Genomic DNA, 24,333 nt, shown 5'->3' with positions numbered 1-24,333 from the left:
TGGAAGAGGCTCAGCTGTGCTTTCCAGGGAACTAAAACACAGAACGGTTGTCTTGATGCCCTTGTTTGGAATTCTTTCCAGATCATGATCAGAGAAGAGTGGTGCTACACTCACAGTTTAGAAAATGACACTGACGCCCTGACATGACTCCTTAAATTACTATGAATTCTGCCTTAAATTTATACTTGTTACAAAATAAAATGCTTCTGACTTTATGAGCAGTCTCTGACTAGTACATACTCCACTGCTCTCCCTGTTCTTAAAGGGGTATTCACTGTCCCTTTCCTCCCACAGCTACAGAGTTTGCTCCTGCTTGGGACTTTGTGCCCCATCTTATCGCCCCAACCCTAGCCAACTGTGTCAGGACTTGCAAGAAAGGCAGATAGGATCTGCAAGTGCAGGACAAATGAGAGTGAAAAGGTAGGAGAGACCTTAGGAGGGCAGGGGTGAATGCATTCTAATACCCCTCCTGACTCTGGCAGCACCTTCCTCACTGCAGGTCAGGTCTCATTAGGGTGGTGAAAGGGGGATGGTGTGTGCAAAGAAAAGACACAGACCTTCCTGTCAATGGTTCCAACCTCCCCTCATTCTCAGTTCTTTCCTGAATGCCAAAGATGGATTAAGCCATTTGAACCTCATATGAAGCAGAAGTATCTATAAGCTGCTGTTACTCTAGATCTATGAAGGAAAAACTGAGACTTAGACTAGAATTAAGTCTGTGAACACAAAGCCTGCTTTAGAGTCTGCTTACCTAGGGATTGGACCAATCTGTAATTTGATACCAGGATAATTATGCTGTTCTGCCTTGGCTATTTGGGGTGTCGCCGTGACTTGTTCCCTCTCTTTTGGAGAAAGACAAGACTTCACAGATTCCATCTTCTTGGCCAGCTCTTCCACTGATGTTATATTAGTTTCAGTAACTAAAGAATCAGAAGTAATTCCTGTGTATGTAAGATCATGAAGGAAGTTAAGATTTAGCAACTTAATACTTCAGCTAAAAATCAATAACATGAAAAATACATACATACAATGATTTCCCAGTGATCTTCATGGGCTCCACATACTGAATAGTGATTGATTTGAAGTGTGACTTACAACTTGTTTTTTCATGTTAAGCCCTGTAGCAATGTCCTGCTACATCAGGCTACCCTCCTAGCCAGCCCCGCAGACAGCTGTAGGTAGATTCTTGACACCATTTCAAGACTCTGAACACATCCCCAGTCTCCTATTCCCTCTCAAGAGAACTCTCTTAGGGACTAGTCACTGGCCTACCCTTACACCACAACTTGGATCAATTTTCTTGACTCATTAAGGTTAATTCACACAACCTCCCAATCCCATTCCTACCCAGGATGACCACATGGTTACTGCCTTGGACAGTGGGTAAAAACTGTCTTGCACTAAGTTTTCATGGTAGCCCAAACACAATCACGAAAATGAAAGGAAGGAAATCAGACTGTGCTAGGCACACCGTGGCTAGAGGCTGACACCCTAAGTGAGGTCAAGAGGGTGCAATAAAGGCATGGATTCCTGTCTTCCTTTTTTATTCTTTTTAAGAACAGTCAAGTTTTAACCAAATATCTGAATTGTAGTCTCATTCCCAAAGAATCTACTATTAAGTATATCTATTTTATGTCCTTCCTCCCACATGTAGTGGGTTACTTAGCTACACGACTGGATTGTTCCCCAGTGAAACCTACTCTTTTTTTTTTGAGATGGAGTTTTGCTCTTGTGGCCCAGGCTGGAGTGCAGTGGCGTGATCTTGGCTCACTCCAAACTCTTACTTCCTGGGTTCAAGTGATTCTCCTGCCTCAGCCTCCTGAGTAGCTGGGATTACAGGCACGCACCACCACAACCGGCTAATTTTCATATATATATATATATTTTTTAGTAAAGAGAAGGTTTCACCATGTTGGTCGGACTGGTCTCGAACTCCTGACCTAGGTGATCCACCCGCCTTGGTCTCCCAAAGTGCTAGGATTACAGGTGTGAGCTACTGTATGCAGCCTAAATCTACTATTAAAGGACAAAGATTTGTCACCTTCTAAGATAACAAGAATCCAATTTATTTTCTAAGGATAGCTTGTTTTTTCTTTCCATTCATACAACAAATATCATAAGCAATTATAATGTCACTTGTGTTTGGCACAACATATTTCTCATAGAAGTCTTCTAAAGGTTATAACCACTGACAGTAATGGTCAACCAATTGACGAGATTCCTGAGATAGCTATTTTTAAAGGGATAACACAAATTTAGATGAGTATGTTGGTGGGTTTATTATGATTAAACATGTAACTTCAGGCATTTCTCCTTCCTGCCTCAGTCTCTTCCAGTAAAGAGCTGTTTGTCTTCTCCCATCTAGGATTCCAGGGAAGTAGGACACTCCAGTCTAGGCTGTTCTGGTGGAAACCACCTTTGTTCAGTGTTGAGCAGTGTATTTACTTGTAATCACACAAATAAATCAGCTGATGACAATGGCTGAAAGGGCCAGGTCATGGAAACCAAGAAGTGAGAAGCATTTCAGGGGATAATTCTTTTCTCCTTTTTCCTATATGTCCTGGATGACTTTTACTGGTACAGCTAGAGAAGATGAATTTAAATACAAAAATAATAGTACCTTCTGTGGTTCTGTTTGAGTCTTGCAAAATATTAAGAACAACTTCCCGTAACTCTTGTATTGGCTGGAAGGAAGAAAGAAAACATACAAAATCTTAAAAACATTCATGGAAAAAATTTGCTTAGGAACTTTAACTTCAAATAAATGTTTTATAATAAAAATGTTTCCTTTTAAAATCTCGTCTAACCATAAGTCTTTTGTCTAGCTTGACAGTTTTATAGCTTCATGAGAAAAATAAAGGAACACAGAAAATTATGATTAAGTGTTGGCACACTTGACTTAATCAACAGATGTATTTAAAGTTGTCCATAATGTAATTTGTCTACATCGAATTCTATTTTCCTATTGATTTGTATAACACATCAAATATGTAATATGTATTCCCACATAAAGATTCTCGCCCAATGATGTAAAGCTAGCCATACAGAAAATGCATTATATATATATTTATTTATTTTCTTGAGACAAGTCTCGCTGTGTCCCAGGCTGGAGTACAGTGGTGTGATCTCAGCTCACTGCAACCTCCACCTCCCGGGTTCAAGCGATTCTCCCTTTATCATAAGTCATATATATATATTATAGAAAAATTGAACAATAGGTTAAGCTTAACAAATGAAATCACCTATAATTCCATTGACCAAATAAAATTTTTTTTTTTGAGACGGAGTCTTGCTCTGTCACCCAGGCTGGAGTGCAGTGGCGTGATCTCGGTTCACTGCAAGCTCCGCCTCCTGGGCGCCATTCTCCTGCTTCAGTCTCCTGAGTAGCTGGGACTACAGGTGCCCACCACCACACCCGGCTAATTTTTTGTATTTTTAGTAGAAACGGGGTTTTACCATGTTAGCCAGGATGGTCTTGATCTCCTGACCTCGTGATCCGCCTGCCTTGGCCTCCCAAAGTGCTGGGATTACTTATAGGCGTGAGCGACTGTACCCAGCCCCAAATACAATTTTTTATGAGAGGGAGTCTCTGTCACCCAAGCTGGAGGGCAGTGGTGTGGTATCAGCTCACCACAAACTCTACTTCCAGGGTTCAAGTGATTCTCCTGCCTCAGCCTCCCGAATAGCTGGGAATTACAGGCATGCACCACACCATCTGGCTAATTTTTCTATTTTTAGTAGAGATGGAGTTTCGCCATGTTGCCCAGGCTGGTCTCGAACTCCTGACCTCAGGTGATCCGCCTGCCTCGGCCTCCCAAAGTGCTGAGATTACAGGGATGAGTCACTGTGCCCGGCCAAGATACAATCTTTGTAGGCATTTTAGGTAATTTTCTCCAGCTTTTCCTTTCTTTCTTCTTTTATTTGTTAACATACTTGAAAAAAAATAAAAAACTTTTATGAAAAGTAGTTTTCTGATAAAATTATCTGAGATAGCCTTCATTTTTCAAGTATGTAAACTATGCCATGAAGCAGAAGTTGTACTCTCCCACAAGAACATTATAGTTGGAGGTTTGTCTTCCTTACCTGGGACTCTGTATCAAATAGATATCAACTGACAATAAAGCATAAAAGCAAAGCTTTCCATAGATTTTTTTCAAAATCCAAAAGATAATTATGATTTCAGCTAAATGAATGGGAATAAACACATAGAATATATTGCAAAGAGTGAATTCCATAAAACATTCATCAAGTGTATTTTACATTTGTATAGCCTTCTGGTTAAAGATGGTGGATTAAATATACCTTTATTTTTAATTTCTCTTGAAAAGCGACTGAAAGGATAATAAAGGGATTAAAAAGAGGCAATAACCACAAAACATAGGAAGGAATAAATGGCGATAAGGTTTTGGAAGCTTCAATGCAGAACAGAAGTAAACAATTTGATCGACTTGAGAGAGCCAAATCCCAAGCTGGCAGTGTGGCTGAGAAACATTCCTGAGCTGGCAGAACGGCTTAGGAATGTGTGGTAGGGCCCAAATTAGGAGGACTCTTTAACATCTGTTCAAAAAGCAGTCAGACCTCCAAATCCACCCTGCACCCCTAAACTCTGTGCAGCCTGGTAACTGTGTCTGACTCCTTTCATCCTAACAGAAAAGTGGGGATGTATTCTCCAAGTCTCTGAGGGATATCATGCAAGATTGGGATAGGGTGCTTTCTCAGAAAAGGAGATAAGCGGAAGTTTCCATGTTGAGGGTTGAGACTCCCTGCTCTCTTCTCTCCCACAGCACTGGCAGTCTGGTTTCTAGCTCCCAGGAAAGAGATTGGAACATACTTCTCCAGAGAACTTGTCCAGCTTAAGAGTAAAGACCTAAAGATACTGATATTGAGGGTTTTCTAACTAATCAACTCAGCCAGATCACCCTGTGGTGAAGCCCCATCCACGTGTTTAGAGCTTTAAATAAGCTTTTTCAGACCCACCTTATATATAGGCAAAGAGCCCAGTTTCACCAGCATCTGTGTAAAGCGTTTAATGAATAGAGAACAAAACAAAATAGAACAAACAATAACAACGAGAGAGAAAGAAATGAAAAACATTGGAGAAGAAACAGACAATGTAGAAAGAAGAAAACTGATATGGGTTCTAAAAAACAAGGGATCCACCCAACTTAAGAAGGATGTAAAGGGAATCTAAAGGTGATGGTAAAGAGATCCCAGAAAGACAGCTGGTGAAGATGGCAGTAAAGTGCAACTTGTTCAGTCTGGAATAAGCCAGAAGGGTCTAGGAGAAAGGTCTCTAAGAAAAAGAAATCAGTAGAATATCTGATGTTTTCAAAGTATTGAGGAACTTAGACAATTAGAGAGAGTTTGTGACTTAATTATATATAAATACTCAGAAAACTAAGCAAAGGCAAAACAAGACAGTAACTCCAGGAAGAGTGGAAAGTTTTGCTTGAAAGGCAAAGTAATCACAGTATATACTACATGGCTCAACATACTCATATATTTCTTATATATTCATTAACAATGTGAATGCTAAATAGTGACCAGAATTTCCATGACTCTAATGAAAGTATGAGGAACGGCAAAGGTCTGTAAGGATGGTAAATAGGGGTGTGTATTTGTGCGTGCTGGGGATCTGTGTATGTATGTGTGAAAGAGGGCTAAATCTTCATTCTGCATAGCTGGAATTCCATAAATCATACCTAAAACTGAAAAATCAAGAAACAGAAACATGTTTTCTGAAACTGTAGAGGTTAATATAAAAATAATCAGTTTGCCCTGGGAAGCGGGAAATGGCAGGGAAGGAAGACAGAGGCCTTATTGAACGAAACTTATCAAACTACTTGACTGCTTAAACTATGTGCATGTACAATTCTGATTTTGAACCATTATGGAAAAAGGTACCACAGAATATGGAATATGACATGGCAAATGACATTTTAATGAAAAGCATTATAAAGCTATTTGATGCGGTTTTTGTAAATAATAATTATATAGTGTTTTTTTCCTAAATTTTCGAATTAAAAGTTATTTATGCAATGGCTCTGAATTACTGATTTAAGGATGTTGATGTATTGGGTTTAATATATTTTTAGGTTCTTTACGGTAAGGTATTACTTTATAAGTGTTGGATACTGATGTTGCAACCTTCTAACCACCATATTATAAACAACAACAGAGAACTCACATGAAACAGAATTTTAAGAAGTTACCCACCCAAGACAGATACTCACTGTTGCCCCATTTTTAATGGCCTCTTCATATAGCCCAATAACATCAAAGGTGCCTTTACTTGCCAACAACTTTGCTTTGCAGATCCAGAATTTAGCGAATTTTTCAGCTTCAGGAATGCTGGACAATATGTTAAGTATTTCATTAGAAGGTACACCCTGAAAAAAATCAAAATATTCAGAGGTAATTATTATCATTTCACCGTTAGTCTCACATCTCCTAATATTTATTACAGCAGGTATGCAGAAATTGGTTTGATCACTAATATTTTTGAACTATAAAAAAATGTCAATTTTACTGAGGTACAATGTACATGTAATAAAATGCACCTGTTTTAATTATCCATTTTAATGATTTGAGACTTTTTTTTTTGAGACGGAGTCCCGCTCTGTCGCCAGGCTGGAGTGCAGTGGCATGATCTCAGCTCACTGCAACCTCCACCTCCCGGGTTCAAGCAAGTCTCCGGCCTCAGCCTCCCGAGTAGCTGGGATTACGGGCACGTGCCACCACATGCTTGGCTAATTGTTTGTACTTTTAGTAGAAACAGGGTTTCACTGTGTTAGCCAGGATGGTCTCGATCTCCTGACCTTGTGATCTGCCTCTCAAAATTCTGGGATTACAGGCACAAGCCACCACACCTGGCCTAATTTTTTTTTTTTTGAGACAAGTCTCACTCTGCTGCCCAGGCTGGAGTGCAGTGGTACGATCACAATGCGCTGCAACCTCTACCTCCTGGGATCAAGCAATCCTCCCACCTTAGCCTCTCAAGTAGCTGAGACCACAGGCATGGGCCACTGTGCCTGGCTTCCTCATTGTTAAATTTTAAGAGTTATATAAGACCAAGTAGAAAATGTTTATCATAGCTGAAGGTAAGAAATATGTTCATTTTTACATGGTACAAAAACAAAACAAATCATAAACATTTCTTACATATTCATAATATTCCATATTTATAATAATGAGAACACTGAGTAGTGATCAGAATTTCCGTAGGACTAATAGCAATGTAAAGAATGACAAAGGCATGCAAAAAAGGTCATGGGGTATATATGTGTCTGTGTCGGGGATTTATGCAGGTGTTTATGAAACAGGGCTAAACCCCACAAAAAGAAACTTTGAAACGGATTCACTGGTTTGGTTCCCTTCTGGCTTGTGCTGCAAGCAGGACAGTGATATGGACCCAGAGGAATGTGGAGCACTACCATGCCCAGAAATCCAGGTACCGGCACACTCAGCCAAGCAGCACCATCTACTGCTATTGAAATGGGGGAGACGCAAAGGTTAAGTTCACAACTGAGAATCACTAACATTTGAGAAAACCAACACTACATGAAAGCAGCATAAAACTCAACAAACAAGAATGAACACTGGAGCAAAGAGGAATACTTTTAAGAGTATCACAGTCAATATCTTCAGAGTGATGAGACTGTATTGCTATCCTGAAACTAGAATGGGCTGTTAGGAAAAATAACCAATAGAAGGGCAGAACAATTGCATGGGTGCCGCTGAAGAATACACCTGTGAGCTGAAAATTCAGCTGTGAAATCCTCCTAGAAACCAGTGCAACAGAACAACGAACAGTATGAAAACAAAATTTAGAATTCTGAAGGATATATCTATTACTCAATAATTCTAATATCCATCTAAGAGAGTTTCTAGAAGGAACAAAGGTAAACACACAAAGTGGTTGTAGGACAAAACTTTCAAGAAATGAACAAAGAAACAGTTGTTCAGATTGAAAGGCTCTCAGAGAGCTAAGCAGGATGAATGGGAGAAAAAATATAAAAACTTAGAAAACCAAAGACAAAAAGAAAATCTTAAAAGCTTCCGGGGAGGGGGAAGAAAAGGATTATCTATAAAGGAATGAGAATCAGACTGAAGTGAGACATTAACAAATCAACAACTCCAGATGCAAGAAAGAAAATGAAGCAGTCACTTAAATTTTTCCAGGGAAAACAAGCTGAAATTAAGAAATTTCCCCAGTCAAACTATGATTCCAGCATGAAGGCAAAATAACAGTTTCACGAGAATACAGACTCAAAAGGTTTGCCATTCAAAAATCATAAATTTACTAGTGAGTAAACTTTAGAACTCACATGAAAGACTAGAAACAAAAGTAACTGCAGGCCAGGCGCAGCGGGTGGTTCACACCTGTAATCCCAGCACTTTGGGAGGCTGAGGCAGAGGACTGCTTGAGGCTAGGAGTTTGAGATCAGCCTGGGCAACACAGTGAGACACTGTGTCTACAAAAAAATGTAAACAATAATGGGTGTAGTGGTGTGTACCTGTAGTCCTAGTTGCACAGGAGGCTGAGGTGGAGGATCGCTTGGGTCCACCCAGGAGTTCAAAGTTGCAGTGAGCTATGATGGCATCACTGCACTCCAATCTAGGCAACAGAGTGAAACCCTGTCTCTTAAAAAACACAAACCAAAAAAGGAACTGCAAGAAGAATATGATATATATTCTGCAAATCATGTTTGAGCTTACATCTACCACTTTATTTTCATTTCAGTGTATTATTTTCCTTATGAAATAAAACTAGATCTAACACAGAAATGAGGAAAAAAAGAATTCATGTAAGCTGAATTACAAAACAAAATGGCAGGCATTAAGTTTAAACATACAAGTCATCATAATAAATGCGATGAACTAAATTTGCTTTTTAAAAGCAGAGAGTTTCAGATTTGTTTAAAAAATGTAACTGTGTGCATTTATATGAGACATACCTAAAATAAGTCAACGCATGAAGGTTTAAAGGAAAGGGATGGAAAAAGAACTACCAGACATATTCTAACAACAAAAAGCAGGTGTGGCAAAATTAATCAGACAAAAGAAATCAAAGCAAATCATGAATCTTTCTGTACTTAACAACATAACTGAAAAACAGAAAGTAAAAATGGACAGACATATGAAGAGAAATTGTCAATGACTAATCACAGTGCCAGGGAGAGACTTTCGCCTATTTCTTTCAGAAAGCAATGGATCAAATAAACAAAATAGGATATACATTCTTTTCAAACATTTTTGGAATATTTACCAAGAATGATCAGATATTAAGACCACAAAGAAAATTTCAACAAAATCCATCAAGTAGAGTACACACAGGCCACATTCACCAACTACAATGCAATATAATTAGAAATTAACACCAGAAAAAAAAATCTACAAATCTGGAAATTAAAAGATATTCTTCTAAGATATTTTTTGGGTTAAAGAACTCAAAATGGGAATCTCAAGCTATTTAGAAATGAACAATGAGAAGATATGTCAGTTAGGAAGCTTCTGTGTGTCAGCCCCAAACCCCATCCTCTGCGTTGTGATGCTTGGGTTGAAACTCTTGTAAACCACTTTCTGCTGGACACCAGCTCCCTGCTCAGCTCTGCCACTAGGGGGCACGAGAGGGAGGCTGCAGGGATGGAGAAGGAAGACACTTGCTTCGTCCTATTTGCTTTCCTTACCCCAGCAATGGTCCCTCGCCCTGGCAGCAACAGTTGGTCCTAGCCTCCATCTTTTTTTCTCCCATTCCCCACTCAGAGCCCACCTCCCTGTGCAGCTTCAGAGGCAGGAGCACCAAATGGAGAGCATCTTTTCCTCAAAATCTGAGCCCCAGCCTTGCATGGCCTCTCCTCCAGCATCTGCTGGGTAGTATGCCTTCCTTACAGTTGGGAGTCCCATTTCTACCAGGGTTTGTCTCTCCTGCTTCTTGGTTTTGATACCCTAACCTCTCTTTGTTCCCCTAGACCCAGTGGGTACTAGCTGCTTCCTGCAGTTATCACCACTGTTACCTCAGGTTCCTTTTTGTTGTCAGACCTGTGTGTAGCACCTGCACCTCTTCTGATCCCTTCAGCATTTTGAGCGCTCACTGTGTGCTTTCACAGCCGGCATCTGTGCTCCCTTGTATGTGACCAGAGAGTGGGAAGTGCCTTGAGAATTCTTGTCCGCCAGAGGTAGCCATGAATAAATGACAATGGAAGCTTTAACACTGGAGCTCCCATGCCTCTGATCAGGATGACTCGGAGAGATGTGAGTGACACTGTCTCCAGAGCATCCCTGTGGGGCTGTGCCAGTCACCCTCCATGGACTCGCTTTTCTGATCCTCCAACTTCACTCCCCTCCCAGTTTGCCCTGGAGTGTCTTCCGAATAAACTACTTTCACACAGATTCTCCTCTTAGGGTTCACCTCTGGAGAACCCACATAAGATACTGTGTAACCAATTACATTATTTCTGTGGTTTGTTTTTCAGACTTCACCCTGACACATAATATGACCAAAGTAAAATTCAGAGGCAAATCTGCTATAGCATTGAACGTATTTATAAAAAAAAGAAATTCTCACTTTTAAATGATCTAAGGTTTCAATTAAAAAGCTAGGAAAAGAGCAATAAATATAAAAATAGATGCAGACATTGATGCAAGAGAAAAAATAATCAATAAAACCTGAGGTCTTTTAAAAAGATTAATGAGAAAAAATCTTTGGCAAGTCTAATTTTTAAAAAGTCACAACATTACTCAAGTTGACTCAAGATATATGAACCCTAAATAGAGCAATGACCCCATAATAAACTGAGAGGATATATACAAAATTATCCTCCAAAGAAACACGGTCCAGATGATTTTTATGGGCAAGTTTTTATCAAACCTTCAAAAAATAAAAATAATTCTCGTGTCATACAAACTATTTTCAGTGTACAGGACAAAAAGGAAAACACTCAACTCATCTGCCTAAATTAGCATAACATTGGTACTAGGAAAACACAAGAAAAAACAACCAAAGTACATAAAAAAGTGAATAAAAGAATTCCAACTCGCAAAAATTTAATACTTCCTTTCTCTCCACACCTCTACTGTATGGACATGCATGAAAACAGAAAGAATGACTGGCAATGGTGGTCACCTCCAGAAAGAAGTCTGGGATGCCTAAATATGTATGTTATAGAGGGAGAGGGCTGATCATTTATCTGTATTGTTTGAAATGATTTTAATAATAAAAAGGTACTCATGTTTTTAAATAATACAACAAAAACAAAAGAGGAAAAGAAAAAGAACTCAAGTTTAACTCCACTTGTTTCTTCCAAGGAGAAACAGTTAATATTTAACTGGCTGTTGTGAAAATGTTGCCTGGAGTAGATTTAAACTGAACTTTTCCTTTTTTTGGCTGATGTTCAACACTACCAGCCAAAGGACCGAATGAGTTTTGCTTTAGGCAAGGATCTTAGTATAGAAGTTTATTCCATCATTTTTAATTAATATATTTTTCCTTTGCCTACCATCATACTCTTTGCCTACCATCTATTTTATCCTTATCTGCAGAATCCACGATAAAGTTTAAATACTACTTATAGCTACCCACAGTATTTAGAATACTCCAACTTTACATATCAACTTGCCTTCTGACTTCAGTTTCAATGTTAAATGTGTCCTCTTCAGAACCTGATACCCAAAGAAGCAAAGTTCCTTTTGGAGCCAGTTTATTTGGATTAGTTTTCCAACTTCTTTGTGCCTTAGTTTCGTTTGTAAAGTGATCATAGTAACAGTGGTTATAATTATGTGAGATAATCTTAGCTAAGTGTTTATAAAAGCGCAGACATACAAAAGCCACCGTTTATGGGCATGTCATTATTATTATTGCTATTATTATTACTCCATATTTAAAAGAGTAGCTAAGTTTCTGCTTAGATGAAGGCTATCTCTCCTATACTATATTTAAGAAAAATGTTCAAAAATTCTAAGACTTTGGGCCAAAGCTGGAGGAATTTATCTTCTTCACTCACCCCTTCGATGAGGTTCAGACATTCTGTCAGAGTGTTGTTAATTTTACTGGACAGTTCGAGTTGTGCTTTCTTTTCCTCCTCTTCTTTTTCAATGCTCTTCCAGAATGAAATATTCATTTCCTTTATTACTTTTCTTTTTGTTTTAATTTCCATAGGGGGCCGTTTATAGATTTTTCCCTTAGATTTCTGCCATTCTTCTAGTTGTTTCCTGAAATTCAATTAAAGGGAGAGTGGTTTTATTTATTTATTTTTAAACACAGTCAAGCTGCTAAAGTATATGATACGTATAGATAGAGTATAATTACTTTCAACTACAGACAAAATTAGGAGAATGGAATTAAAAAACAATTAATAAAAACAGATGCAGACATTGATGCAAGAGAAAAAAGTAATGGGTAATGGCAGCACTGGGTTGCACCCACCCATGAGAAGGCAGACACCAAGATTCCTAGATCACACGTGGCCAGCACTTCAGACTTCAAATAGAATTTGTGATTATTATTATTCTTTGAAAGTTTTCACTTGTGCTACTTGACACTTGCTTTCCTAAGACATCCCTCTCCTTTTGAGATGACTAACTCAGCACTTCATTTCTCTCACCATAAACTGTCACTCAACTCAAACCTAACAAGCCTGCATTCTACCCTCAGTAAGGTCTTGGTGTGGGAAGTGACCCACTTAACCTGGTTCCTTAGCCCTCTCTTGACCAGACATGACTCCTTCATAAGCTAGACCTGTAATTTCGGGGCTCTTAAGTAGCTGGCTCTGATAGTGCCAAGTCCTCAATCTTGCTGTCCCCCACTGTTCACATTTTCCACTCCAGCTTCTAAGCAGGTGACAGACTGCTTTTTGGGGGTAGGGGCACCAAGACATGTAGACCTCATGTTTGGATGTAGGCACTCCAGTTTCTTTAAATTAAAACTACATATTAATAATGACTTTCAAGTGTACATTTCAGCCCAGATCTCTCCCTGGATCCCCAAACTTTGTAAAACCCACTGCCTAGTTGATAATCTTTTGATGTCTGACAGGCATTTCAAATCTAATACTGTCCTAAACAAAGTTCTCGATTTTCATCTCTGCATCTGTTCCAAATTTTTCTTACTTTGGTAAATAGCACCCCAGGCTGTGTCACTGCCAAGGACTTTCCACGGCTCTTGGAATAAAATTCAACATATTTTCCATGGCTGAAAGGCACAGTGTAATCTGGCTCCTGCCTACCTCTCCAATCTACCTCTCCACACTAGTCTGTCACTCACCCCCTCTAGGAGCTCAGGTATCCTTGCAGTTTCTTTTTTTGTTTTTGAGACACAGTTTTGCTCTGTTGCCCAGGCTAGAGTGAAGTGGTATGCTCTCCCGTCACTGCTACCTCCACCTCCTGGGTTCAAGTGATTCTTGTGCCTCAGCCTCCTGAGTAGCTGCAACGACAGGTGCGTGCCACCACACCTGGCTAATTTTTGTATTTTTAGTAGAGATGGGGTTTCACAATGTTGGCTAGGCTGGTCTCGAACTCCTGACCTCAAGTGATCCGACCACCTCGGCTTTCCAAAGTGCTGGGATTACAGACATGAGCCACTGCACCCTGCCTCCTTGAAGTTTCTTGATCCAGACTTATTCCTGCCTTAAGGTCTTGCATCTTCAGTCCTCTGCTCAAATGACACCTCCTTGGAGAGGCAATTACCTGTAATTACCGTGTCTTATTTAGTCAATGTGTTGGTTTTCTGTCTCCTCCACTGGAGTGTGAGCTCTATGAAGGCAGAAACTTTGGCAGTCCAGTTCCTAGCACAGTGTCTAGCACACACAGCTATTTAATAACACACAGTAACATTCACCTTTCAGTGTGTAATTCTGAGTTTTGACAAATGCCTGAAGTCAGGTAAGTCTATTATCAAGCTCTAAGAGAGCTGTAACACCGTCAATAATTCCCTTATCCTCCTTGGTAGTCAGTCTCACCCCTAATCTCCAGCTCCTGAATATCACTGATCTATTTTTTGTCTTTATAGTTTTGTTTTTTCCAGAATGCCAGTAACTAATTTTTGAATGAATGAATGCTACTAACTCTCATTTCTGACTCCAGAGCAAAATCCATGCAATGTTTATTATTTCAGCCCCAAATACTGCCCCTTGCCTTCACTCCAACCACCTACTTGATGATAGAAGTTCAGACATCTGGCATGTGCTTCCTCCATGTTCCTAGCATTTTTCCTATCTCCTTAGCCTTCCTTCTAATCATAAATGAAGAGGGAACTTTCCCTTTCTAAAGGCAACTTACTCCTAGGACCTCAATACCAGTTTTGTTTCTCTAGTACTTTCTATATATATCAATTAGCTCCAGAAGGGTAAAGACTGACTGACTGTGTGCTCATCACTGTGTCTCCTAGCGCCTGGCACATTGTAGGTGCCGAAGAAACACCTGCAGAATGAGTGAATGAATCTCTCCCTTTCCAGACTCCTTCTCTTTTGTAATCAAACATGTTCAACATGCAACACAGTCTTATGACCAATCCTCTGTTGTCTGACGTAGACTGTGAGCTCCAGGGCTGGGACCCTGACTTCCTTGTTCACCACCTCAAGGTCTCTGCACTCACTTCTCTTTCTGCTCAGGATTGTCCTTCTTCTTGTCACCAGCCTCTCCTCAGAGTTAGGTCTCAGCTCAGACGTTGCTGTTGAAAGTACCTCTACTGATCCTTCTATCTAAAGCAGCCATTCCAGCTCTACTCTCTGGATCACATCACCCTGAATTAAGTTGTTTACTTACTGTCTCTTCAGGAGGGCAAGGGGCTTGGTGGTGGTGTTTAGAGCTGTACGAAGCATATATGCATACCTGCTTGAAGTACAAAATAAGGACATTTCTGACAAGCAGGTATACGTATATGCTTCTCCTGGGTAGAAAGTGTGAAAAATTCACTGGCTCAGTTTCAATCAATGTGTATGTTAATATTAATCAACCTGAAATCTTGATTTTTTCTTTTTTTCTGAGACAGAGTTTTGCTCTTGTTGCCCAGGCTGGAGTGCAATGGCGTGATCTCGGCTCACCGCAACCTCCGCCTTCTGGGTTCAAGCAATTCTCCTGCCTCAGCCTCCTGAGTAACTGGGATTACAGGCATGTGCCACCACGCCCAGCTAATTTTGTATTTTTAGTAAAAACAGGGGTTCTCCATGTTGGTTGGTTCTCCGTAGGCTGGTCTCGAACTCTCGACCTCAGGTAATCCGCTCGCCTCGGCCTCCCAAAATGCTGGGACCTTAGGCGTGAGCCAGTGTGCCCGGCCCGAGATTTGACTTCCACCATCTGAACCCTGTATTTGAACTGACTGCTCCTCTCTGAGCTTACTTGCCATAACTTGGCCCACTCAGACTCATGGAAGTTTCTGGTTCTTCCCTGATAACTTTTCTGAACTTAACCATTGGTTTGCTTGACAAGAGACTACCATCTTCTCACTTTCTAGCTATGTGAACTCTCATCTGTTCTATTGCTGTTCAGCCTAGCAGAGCACTTCTTGAACATGTCTACATCTGCACCCCCTACTTCTTACTCATCCATTCTGTGTTTCAATTTCTTAAAAAAAAAAAAACTATTTTAAGCATACAATTACAGAAAATGATTTATAACATATGTACCACCTAGTCCTGTCAAGTCTTAATATATTTCCTTCAAATCTTTTTTCAGACTGTAGTTAAAAATTACTTAGGAGCCATTATTTATGGCCTATTTCCCGATCAAGTCTTCTTGATGGTCAATTTTCCTAATTATCTTAAGTTGCAAAAGTTTAGAATTAAAGCAAAGTACCTTCGATCCTCTGCTGTTGCCTTCTTTTTAATATTTGGGTTTGTTTGAGTCTCATTTACGGTTGTGACATCAGCTTTTTTGGGAGCGGTCTTGTTCAGAAAATGGTTCTGGGGAACAACAGCCTTTTTCAAAGTCCGCGCTTTTTGTTGAAAGTCATTATTGTTACGTTTATTACAACTGGTTCCATTTGGTCTTATACTAGGGGTGCTTGGAATGGCTGAATCAAATCTGCCAACTGTCAGATTAGGCCTCTGGCTTATGGCTTTCGGTTTTTGCAGTATGCATGATGTCTGAGGTATACAACAAGGTTGGGTGGACTTCCGATCTTGCTTGATGTCTGGATGTCTGTTGTTATATTCACCCTGAAGCAAATTGGGGTATGTTGTGGGTTTGGTATGTTTCATTCTCTGTTCAATAACAGGGTATGACTGTAACTTAGTTTCATTTGGTCTTTCATATTTACTCCTATTAACCTTTACATCTTTGATGTTCTTGACCACCAGTTTCTTCGATGACTGAACTGTACTAAGGGTCTGAATAAAGCGAGAGGGAACCGTTCTTGAGGGTTTTACTCCTGGTCTTGCAAGATTTGCTCCTCTAGAGAGTTGCTGTGATTTTACTGGGAAAGTCCCGCTTTGCGTTTCTCCAACAAATTGTTTATTAACTCTATCTTTCAGAACAGCACTATTAACTGAACTTTTGCCCAAGGCTTGTTGAGGAACCAAACTGTTCTTGGTTTGATTAGAAGAGTTAGTCTTTGGCTTACTTGTGGTACATAAATTAGGATCTGGCTTCCTCTCAGGTTCTGTTAAGATATGGGGCAAGTTCTCTTTGTTTGTTTCTTTTAGAAAATTAACCAAAGATTCATTTTCAACATAGGTATTATTCACAGAGTCTGTACATTTAGCATTTCCTTGATTTGTTAACTGCTGCTTTGTAGTTTTCAATTGCTCCATACTAAGTGATCCCACGGGTTTTCTTGACAGTTCTCCTGTTGTGGATGATCCAGCTTCACGCTGTTGAAAACTCTTGCTAGAAGGTTTAGAGTATGGATTAGAAGAAGCATATTCTGAAGTCAGCCTTTTGCCCAGAAGTTTTGGTGGCTCCAACTTCGGCTTCTGGGACCCTGTAGTATTAGGTGGTCTGGGTTGGAGTTTAATGCTGGTGGATCTTTTAGGTTTGACAGGCAAAACAACATGGTTGGTAACATCATTTTTGGGTTTAATAGTCTGAAAAAACAAAGGAAGTATATATTAAAAAATTCCTAACAATATCCTACTGTTTTTAAAATAATAAAAATAACTGTTTAACACATGCTAAAAAAATTAATCATTTTTAGATTTTCACCTAAGAAAGCTGAATTCTCAGAAAGTAAAGAATGACTAATAGACAGTTTTTGTGTTTTGTGTTTTTTTTTGAGACAGGGTCTTGCTCTGTCATCCAGGCTGGTGTGCAGTGATGCAATCTTGGCTCACTGCAACCTCTGCCTCCTGTGTTGAAGCAATTCTCCCACCTCAGCCTTGCAAGTGGCTGGACTACAGGCGCGTGTCATTACACCCGGCTACTTTTTTGTATTTTTAGTAAAGATGGGGTTTCACCATGTTGGCCAGGTTGGTCGTGAAATCTTGAACTCAAGTAATCCACCCACCTTGGCCTCCCAGAGTGCTGGGATAACAGGCATGAGCCACCGTACTTGTCCTAATAGGTAGTTTTTATAACTTGAGTTCCTATCAGAAATATATTAGAATCTTTTAGCTTGACAGAATTAAGCAGACATGTAGTGAATATAAAAAACTTGCTCTTTAAAAAATGAATCTGCCTCAAACAGTAGTTGTTGAATGCCTATTATATCCTAAGTGCCCTCCAAAGGACCCTGAAAAAATATATACATAATGAACTTATGTTAGGGTACCTCCCAACAAATCTCTCCTAGTACTTTGTATAGTCACACTATATGTTTTTTAAACTACTGCCTTTGTAAACATCACAGTATCACTCAAGAACCTCTGTCTCATCCCTGGAGACTGGTGACAAGGAGATAGGTGGCAGATGATGTGAAGGCTGAGATATGCTGCCACAGCTCTCAATAAACATGTAACATCTTAGTAGTCCCATGTGTAAAATCAGCCAGGACAGGGTTTTAAGGTTAGAGTCTATGTTAATAATAAACAAATGTTTAGTCATGTGATTTATTTCTGGATGAGAAGGTAGGGCTAGATTACAGAGAACTCTGAAAACTAGGGGAGTTTAGAATTCATATGGTAAGTAACTGGGCAAGCCACTATGAATTCCTGAGCATCTATCATGAAAGCAATTACTCAGAAAGGAGAATTTCACAGAGATTTATGGAATATGTTTCCAGGGTAAGATATGGGAATGCTAGAGTTACTGCTCTATTTTTGATTTGACAAATATTGTAAAGAATCACTATATAAACCTGGCGAGTATGTAAAGGATATCTACCCAGAACCATTTGGCATTAAGGGCAAAGAGATGTCTACTCCGGATAACAGTGGTGTGTGTGTTGTTGTTAGGGGTGAAACGGGGGAGAGTTGTGAGTGGGAGGCAGAGAGATGGATGGTATACCCACAATGGCTATATCTGGATTAATCTTTGAGCACCAACATTTATATACACCTTGGATCCCTCCATCATTGCTTACTGAAGAGGTAGAGGGATGCTGGCATGAAAGCTTCCAAATGTGTGTTAATTTTAGTTGCTCTTTCTTTTATATTAAAAACAAATTGATATAATCCACAAACCATAACATTCACCATTTTAATAAGTGCACAATTCTGTGGATTTTAGTACAGTCACACTATTATACAGCAATCACCACTGTCTAATTCCAGAATATATTCATCACCCTAGAAAGAAACTTGGTTTACTTGTTGGCGGTCACTCCCCATTTTCTGCTTCCTGCAGTCCTTGGCAACGGCTAGTCTACTTTCTGTCTCTGTATGTCTACAGATTTGCCTATTTTAGATGTGTCATATAAATGGAATCATGTAATATGTGGGCTTTTCTGTCTGGCTTCTTTCACTTAGCATGTTTTCAAGATTTACCCATGTTGTAGTATGTATCAGTACTTCATTACTTTTTAAAATTAACTTTAGAGCAGGTTTAGATTCACAATAAAACTGATAATAATAATAGCATCTATTATCTAGAAAGGATGCCATATGTCCTGGTTTTCACAAGATAGTTTTGATTTATGCCTGTTGGTCAAAGAGTACTGCTTTTTACTCTCAAAAGTGTCCTGGTTTGGACATTAAAGCATATGGTCTACTTCCTTACAGGGTTGTTCTGAGTGAGGTAATGTATACAAAGTGTCTGGGTGTTAGTTGCTGTCATATATGGAAAGTGTTATATAAACTGTCAAGCATTATATAACTGCAATGATGACTATTATTTACGTCGTGCTTTTAGTTTCTCCTAAATTCTGTAATTCCCTTCCTGAGTTCATTTTTTACTTTTACAACTGTGTAAAGCAGATAAGGTAGGTATCATCTTCGTTTAAGAGTTGATGTCCTGAAATCAGTACTTTCAACTTCCAGAGATGCCTCAGGGAACTCTGACTGAGGGCCCTTTCCAGTGGATTTTTCTTTAAGACTTGCATGCTACACTGGTTCAAGCTACATAAAGTAAAAGTGTAACCCAGTGCTTCCCAAACGTTAAATCATTGTGCATAAATTTTGCCTTATATACATTTTGCTGTCCTTCACAGTGTCTAATGATGTCACGTATATACACAACATATATAGTCTATATATGCATATGCATATGACAAATATGACTGAGGTCATTTGGTGAATGAATCATTAAAACTTATTAAAATTCTCACCAATGAGAATGTTTCACTTCAGGAAGCACTATTTGAGTTACATTTCAGAACACAGATAAAAACTATGCTTTTAAAGACTAAAGGTGAGATTTTTATTGCAGATGAAGAATCTGTGTCTCTTTCAGAGGGCTGATTTCTTCCATTTAAAGTTAAGGATCCTTTACCATTCTATCTAATGTAGCTAAATTAAATTGATTAGGAAGCATATACTTAAGTGGCTCGGAAGGTTCAATGCAAATGTTCTTTTAATGACTACTGAGCTATTTAACTTCATGGCAGCATACCAAAGTGGTTAAGATCACAGGCTCTCAGCTTTGTCACTTAATAGCTATGCGACCTATTTAACCTTTCTGTAACTTAGTTTGCTCATCTGTAAAGTGGGGCTACTAATAGTAGCCTCATAAGATTGTGAGGACTCAGTGAGGTAACGCAAGTCAGAAAAGTATCAGGCACACAGTAAGTATTCAATAAATGTTAGCTATCAAGAGGACTAAAGTTCACTTGAGACTTTATTTGGTTAATAAAACTAAACTGTAGTATGTCATACTTTTCAAAAAATGATTGTTTCTTATTAAACCAAACTGTTTTTATATCTAAAAGAAATATCTTTGAAATACATGTTCTTTAGGTTGCTAACATCTTTATTATTTTTATTACTAATCATACCTATGAATGCATATTTTTAAAAAGACTAATTTCTACTTACAGATTTAGAAGGTGGTGGATTCAGGCAATTATTCTTGGATTTCAGATAAGGCCTATAAAAGACAAATTAAAATTAATCCTCAGCACAGAAGGATGCCAAGCTAAGCTTGGGAAGTACGGTGATTAAAAATTATGATTAGAATTTTAAATAATTAGAATTTCTGTAATGGCAAAATAATTCAAAATTAGATTCAATAAAGTCTCCTTATCATCATTTCTTTAGTTCTGTATCCTCCCCCTTGGAGATCACCAATTGCTCCTACTTTTTTTTTGCCTTATGATCCTTACAGAGACTGTCTATGCACAAATCTAGCGTTCTCACAATATTAATGAGATATATGTGTTTCCTTCATATTTGTATAGTCTTACTCATTCAAACATCATTCCTGGAGCACTGCAATGTGCCAGACACTGAAGATACAATGCCAAATGAAACCATTAACTGCTTCTTTAAAAAATTTCCAGCTGGGCATGGTGGCTCACGCCTGTAATCCCAGCACTTTGAGAGGCCAAGGTAGGCGGATCACGAGATCAGGAGATAGAGACCATCCTGGCTAACACAGTGAAACCCCATCTCTACTAAAAATACAAAAAAAATTAGCTGGGCATGGTGGCGCACACCTGTAGTCCCCAGCTACTCAGCAGGCTGAGGCAGGAGAATGGCGTGAACCTGGGAGGCGGAGCTTGCAGTGAGCCAAGGTTGCGCCACTATACTCCAGTCTGGGCGACAGAGCAAGACTCCATCTCAAAAAAAAAAAAAAATTTCCTTGTTTTAAGTATCTTCAAATATTATCTTTTCTAATTTTCAAGGGGAAAAGTGAGACCAAAAAGAGAAAAAAAAAGCAAGACACACATGAAATCTAGCTAGTGAGATAGGAAATGCAGAAAAAGGATAGGAAAACAGAGAATTTAGAAGGAATCAATCTGCATGGACCAAAAACAATTGCTAGACTAACAAGGACTTTGATTATGACTTGTTTGATGTTTGTCTCTCCCATCTAGAACAAAAGCCCTGGGAGGGCAGGAATGTCTGTCTTGTTAAGCACCGTATCTCTAGCATCAGAAGTAACTGAGACATGGTAGGTACTAAATAAATATTTGTTGAATAAATGAATTAGGTTCATTTAATCAAGGAAATAGAGGTGAGTAAACACCCAAGATAAAATAAAGGGTGAAAGCTAACTTTGTAAAAATTAATTTTCAAATAAATATTTAGCAACTCAAATGGGGAAAAAATTAATTAGTGCTAAGAAAGAAGGACATATAACACCACAAAGATGGTAAGAATCTACAAAGGATAAAAATGAAGCGGTTATGTTCTGTCTACCTCAACAGTAAGTGCTAAGAGAATGACCCGAGAGCACCACTAGGCTGGAGGATATCACTCTGCTATGGAGGATTGATTATAACCGGCTCTCCTGCCTTAGCAAGAAATGCCGGAACCATGGTCATTCAAGTTTTTTTTTTTTTTTTTCATTCAAGTTCTTGACCAAAAACTGCCTTCATGAGAATCAACTTCCCCAAGAAAAAAAACGCAGAAACTGGCAAAGCTTCCAGCATGGTAGGTAATACTGACCCTTCCCTCCTTCCTTTGGAGATTCGCACAGTAACAATGCATAAAGCTTTGCCAATGGACTAAGCACTGCCCGGGGGTTTGGTCATGCCTGGACTGAAATGCTCTTTTTACGTTATCATAGAATCCCAATGCAGTCTGAGTAGACTCTAAGCAAAAGGGACATGTTTCAAAAAGGCTTTAAATTGCTAGTACAAAGGAGGCAACAAAACTTGCATAACTGTGGACAGATACACTCACTTGGTGTTTTGGCTCTTCAGTTTTCCCTTGGCTGCAAGGTACTCCTGAAGTTTTCTCTGTCGCTCTTCTGCAACACAGGCAAGCAAACAAACGACATAACTTTAGTTCAAGATTTTAACCAGTTCATTAATATTCTAAAAGATGACACTTTTCTCTAGTGATTTTGGCTTAGCGACATAATGTTATAAAATCCCTAGTCCTATAAATTTGCCTTTAAGTTAATATCAACATCAACAATATCATTTATATGCCAGGCCTACACTAAGCTCTTTAAACTTACTACTTTTTTTTTTTTTTGAGACATGGTCTTCCTCTGTCACTGAGGCTGGAGTGCAGTGGCACAACCACGGGTCACTGTTGCCTTGACCTCCCAGGTTCTAGCAATCCTCCCACCTCAGTCTCCTGAGTAGCTGGGAATACAGGTGTGTACCACCACGCTGGGTAATTTAAAAAATCTTTTTTTGTAAAGACAGGATCTCACTATATTGCCAGGGGTGGCGTCAAATTCCTGAGCTCAAGTGATCCTCCTGCTGTGGCCTCCCAAAGTGCTAGGATTACAGGCGTGAGTCAAAGCACTCGGCCTAAATTTACATTATTTCTTTCAATCCACAAAACAATCCAATGAGTTTTTGCAATCTGAAATCCAGAGAGGGTAAATGTCACGCCCAAAGTTACCAAGCTAATATGTGGCAATTCCAGGACTTGAAAACAGGCTTATTTAACCCTGGAGCTCACAGCCACTGTTCACAGCTGTAACAGTCTATGTTTTGAAGAACTTCTGTTACTGACCCACCTGAGCTGGTGAGCCAGGCCTGGTCTGATGTCTTTTAACAGGGATGATGATTTTTACCCACAAATCCTTATATGGCTTCCTTTGTTGGTATTAAGGATAAAATATGCCAGGTCTGCTCATGGCAGACATCTATACTATGGTGACTTTCTACACAAGCCATTTGTGAGGGGATGACAAGTCAATGATTTCTGCCTTCAACAACTTTCAAACTAGCAGTGGAGATAAAATAAGCACAGCAATAATTACAGTATAAGGTAAAATCTAAGGGCCATAAGAGAGAAAAAGAAGTATGCGAGTTCAGAGGTGGGGCATAAATGAGGGGAGTAGGTGGTTGGAAAAAGGTTAAAATTAAAACAATGACGTGATGGAAGAAAAAAAGACGACAGGGGTGCCAAACGACTCTTAACCTCATCTCAACGGAGTTGCCCTGTTTTGCTGATGCTCACTGTATCCTTAGAGACAGTTTGCCAGGCAGTGTAGAGCGTAGGGGCTGACATAGGGGGTTGGAAGTCCCACCTCTGTGACTTCTAGCAAATTAGCAAACTTTGCTGCTGCTGAGCCTATAAGGCAGACAGAAATGCCCATCTTTAAAGCTTGTTATGTAAAGTGCCTAGGACCTCGTAGGCATCAACAGAAATAATGGAAGAAACAAAACAACGGTGCGTATCTTGGAGAACGTGGCATATGTGCAGGTGTATTTTGAAAGGTAGGAAAGGGCTCCAAGCACATCTAAGAGATTAGGGATCACAGAAGCCTTAGCCCCGGGTGCAGATTTAACCCATCAACTTCTAGCCACGGCAGGCTGAGAGGTGTGGAGTGAGAGCTCCACCCAAGGCAGGAGACCCGGGCTCAAGCCAGACCCCGCCTCCTGGCACAGAGGACCATGCCCGGCTCTGCCTGGAGCCAAATGTGGATCAAAACAGCGCGCTGCTTCCCGCTGCTGGTGAAGGCCCGACCAAGGGGCCTGTTTCTTTATCCAGAACGTTGCGACAATGACATGTCTTTGCAAGGCTGCTGCAGGGCTTTCTAGAAAGGCGCCCGTGAGGTATCTGGGCCTGCGCACAGCCTCCGCCGCCCCAGGCCCAGATGTCTACCTGGGGGCCGTGGCCGGGGGTCGCGTATGCGCTTCCGGGATGGAAAACGCCCGAGGGAAACTTAGGCAGGCGAGCGGACGGGCACCTTCCGCGGGAAGAACTCACTCGGTGGCCTCCTACTACCCTGGCCATGTTCCAACGCCCGAGAATAACGGGGACTCATTCGCGGTCATACTCACCTACAGCTGCAGCGGCGGTAGGCCCGGGCCCCACCATGACTCTTCAGTGACAGTTTTTCTTCAAACGCCGCGCCCGTAGCCAAGACCGGCGTGCCGCGCCTCCGCGCGTCCTCATT

At 40.0% G+C, this 24,333-nt stretch overlaps 1 protein-coding gene across 2 annotated transcripts in view; it reads right to left on the bottom strand.

Annotated features, from left to right (window-relative positions):
* The window catches only part of CKAP2L (cytoskeleton associated protein 2-like), a 36,463-nt gene extending 12,130 nt beyond the window's left edge, over window positions 1–24,333 (bottom strand). The window contains exons 1-8 of one of the 2 annotated variants that reach the window (XM_011968017.1): window positions 24,218–24,333; window positions 22,152–22,218; window positions 20,340–20,391; window positions 15,790–17,018; window positions 12,003–12,210; window positions 6,234–6,389; window positions 2,621–2,684; window positions 752–941 (exon numbers count right to left, since the gene is read on the bottom strand). In XM_011968017.1, coding sequence (XP_011823407.1) covers window positions 752–941; window positions 2,621–2,684; window positions 6,234–6,389; window positions 12,003–12,210; window positions 15,790–17,018; window positions 20,340–20,391; window positions 22,152–22,218; window positions 24,218–24,254 — 2,003 coding nt within the window. In that variant the 5' untranslated portion in view covers window positions 24,255–24,333. The remainder of the gene's footprint in view (window positions 1–751; window positions 942–2,620; window positions 2,685–6,233; window positions 6,390–12,002; window positions 12,211–15,789; window positions 17,019–20,339; window positions 20,392–22,151; window positions 22,219–24,217) is intronic. The other variant, XM_011968018.1, reaches the window with a different exon arrangement.

The sequence above is a fragment of the Mandrillus leucophaeus genome, unplaced genomic scaffold (genome assembly GCF_000951045.1).
Source record: "Mandrillus leucophaeus isolate KB7577 unplaced genomic scaffold, Mleu.le_1.0 Scaffold822, whole genome shotgun sequence".
Classification (NCBI taxonomy): Eukaryota; Metazoa; Chordata; class Mammalia; order Primates; family Cercopithecidae; genus Mandrillus; species Mandrillus leucophaeus.
Note: the sequence above shows the minus strand (reverse complement) of the source record. Positions and strands in the feature narration are given on the sequence as shown.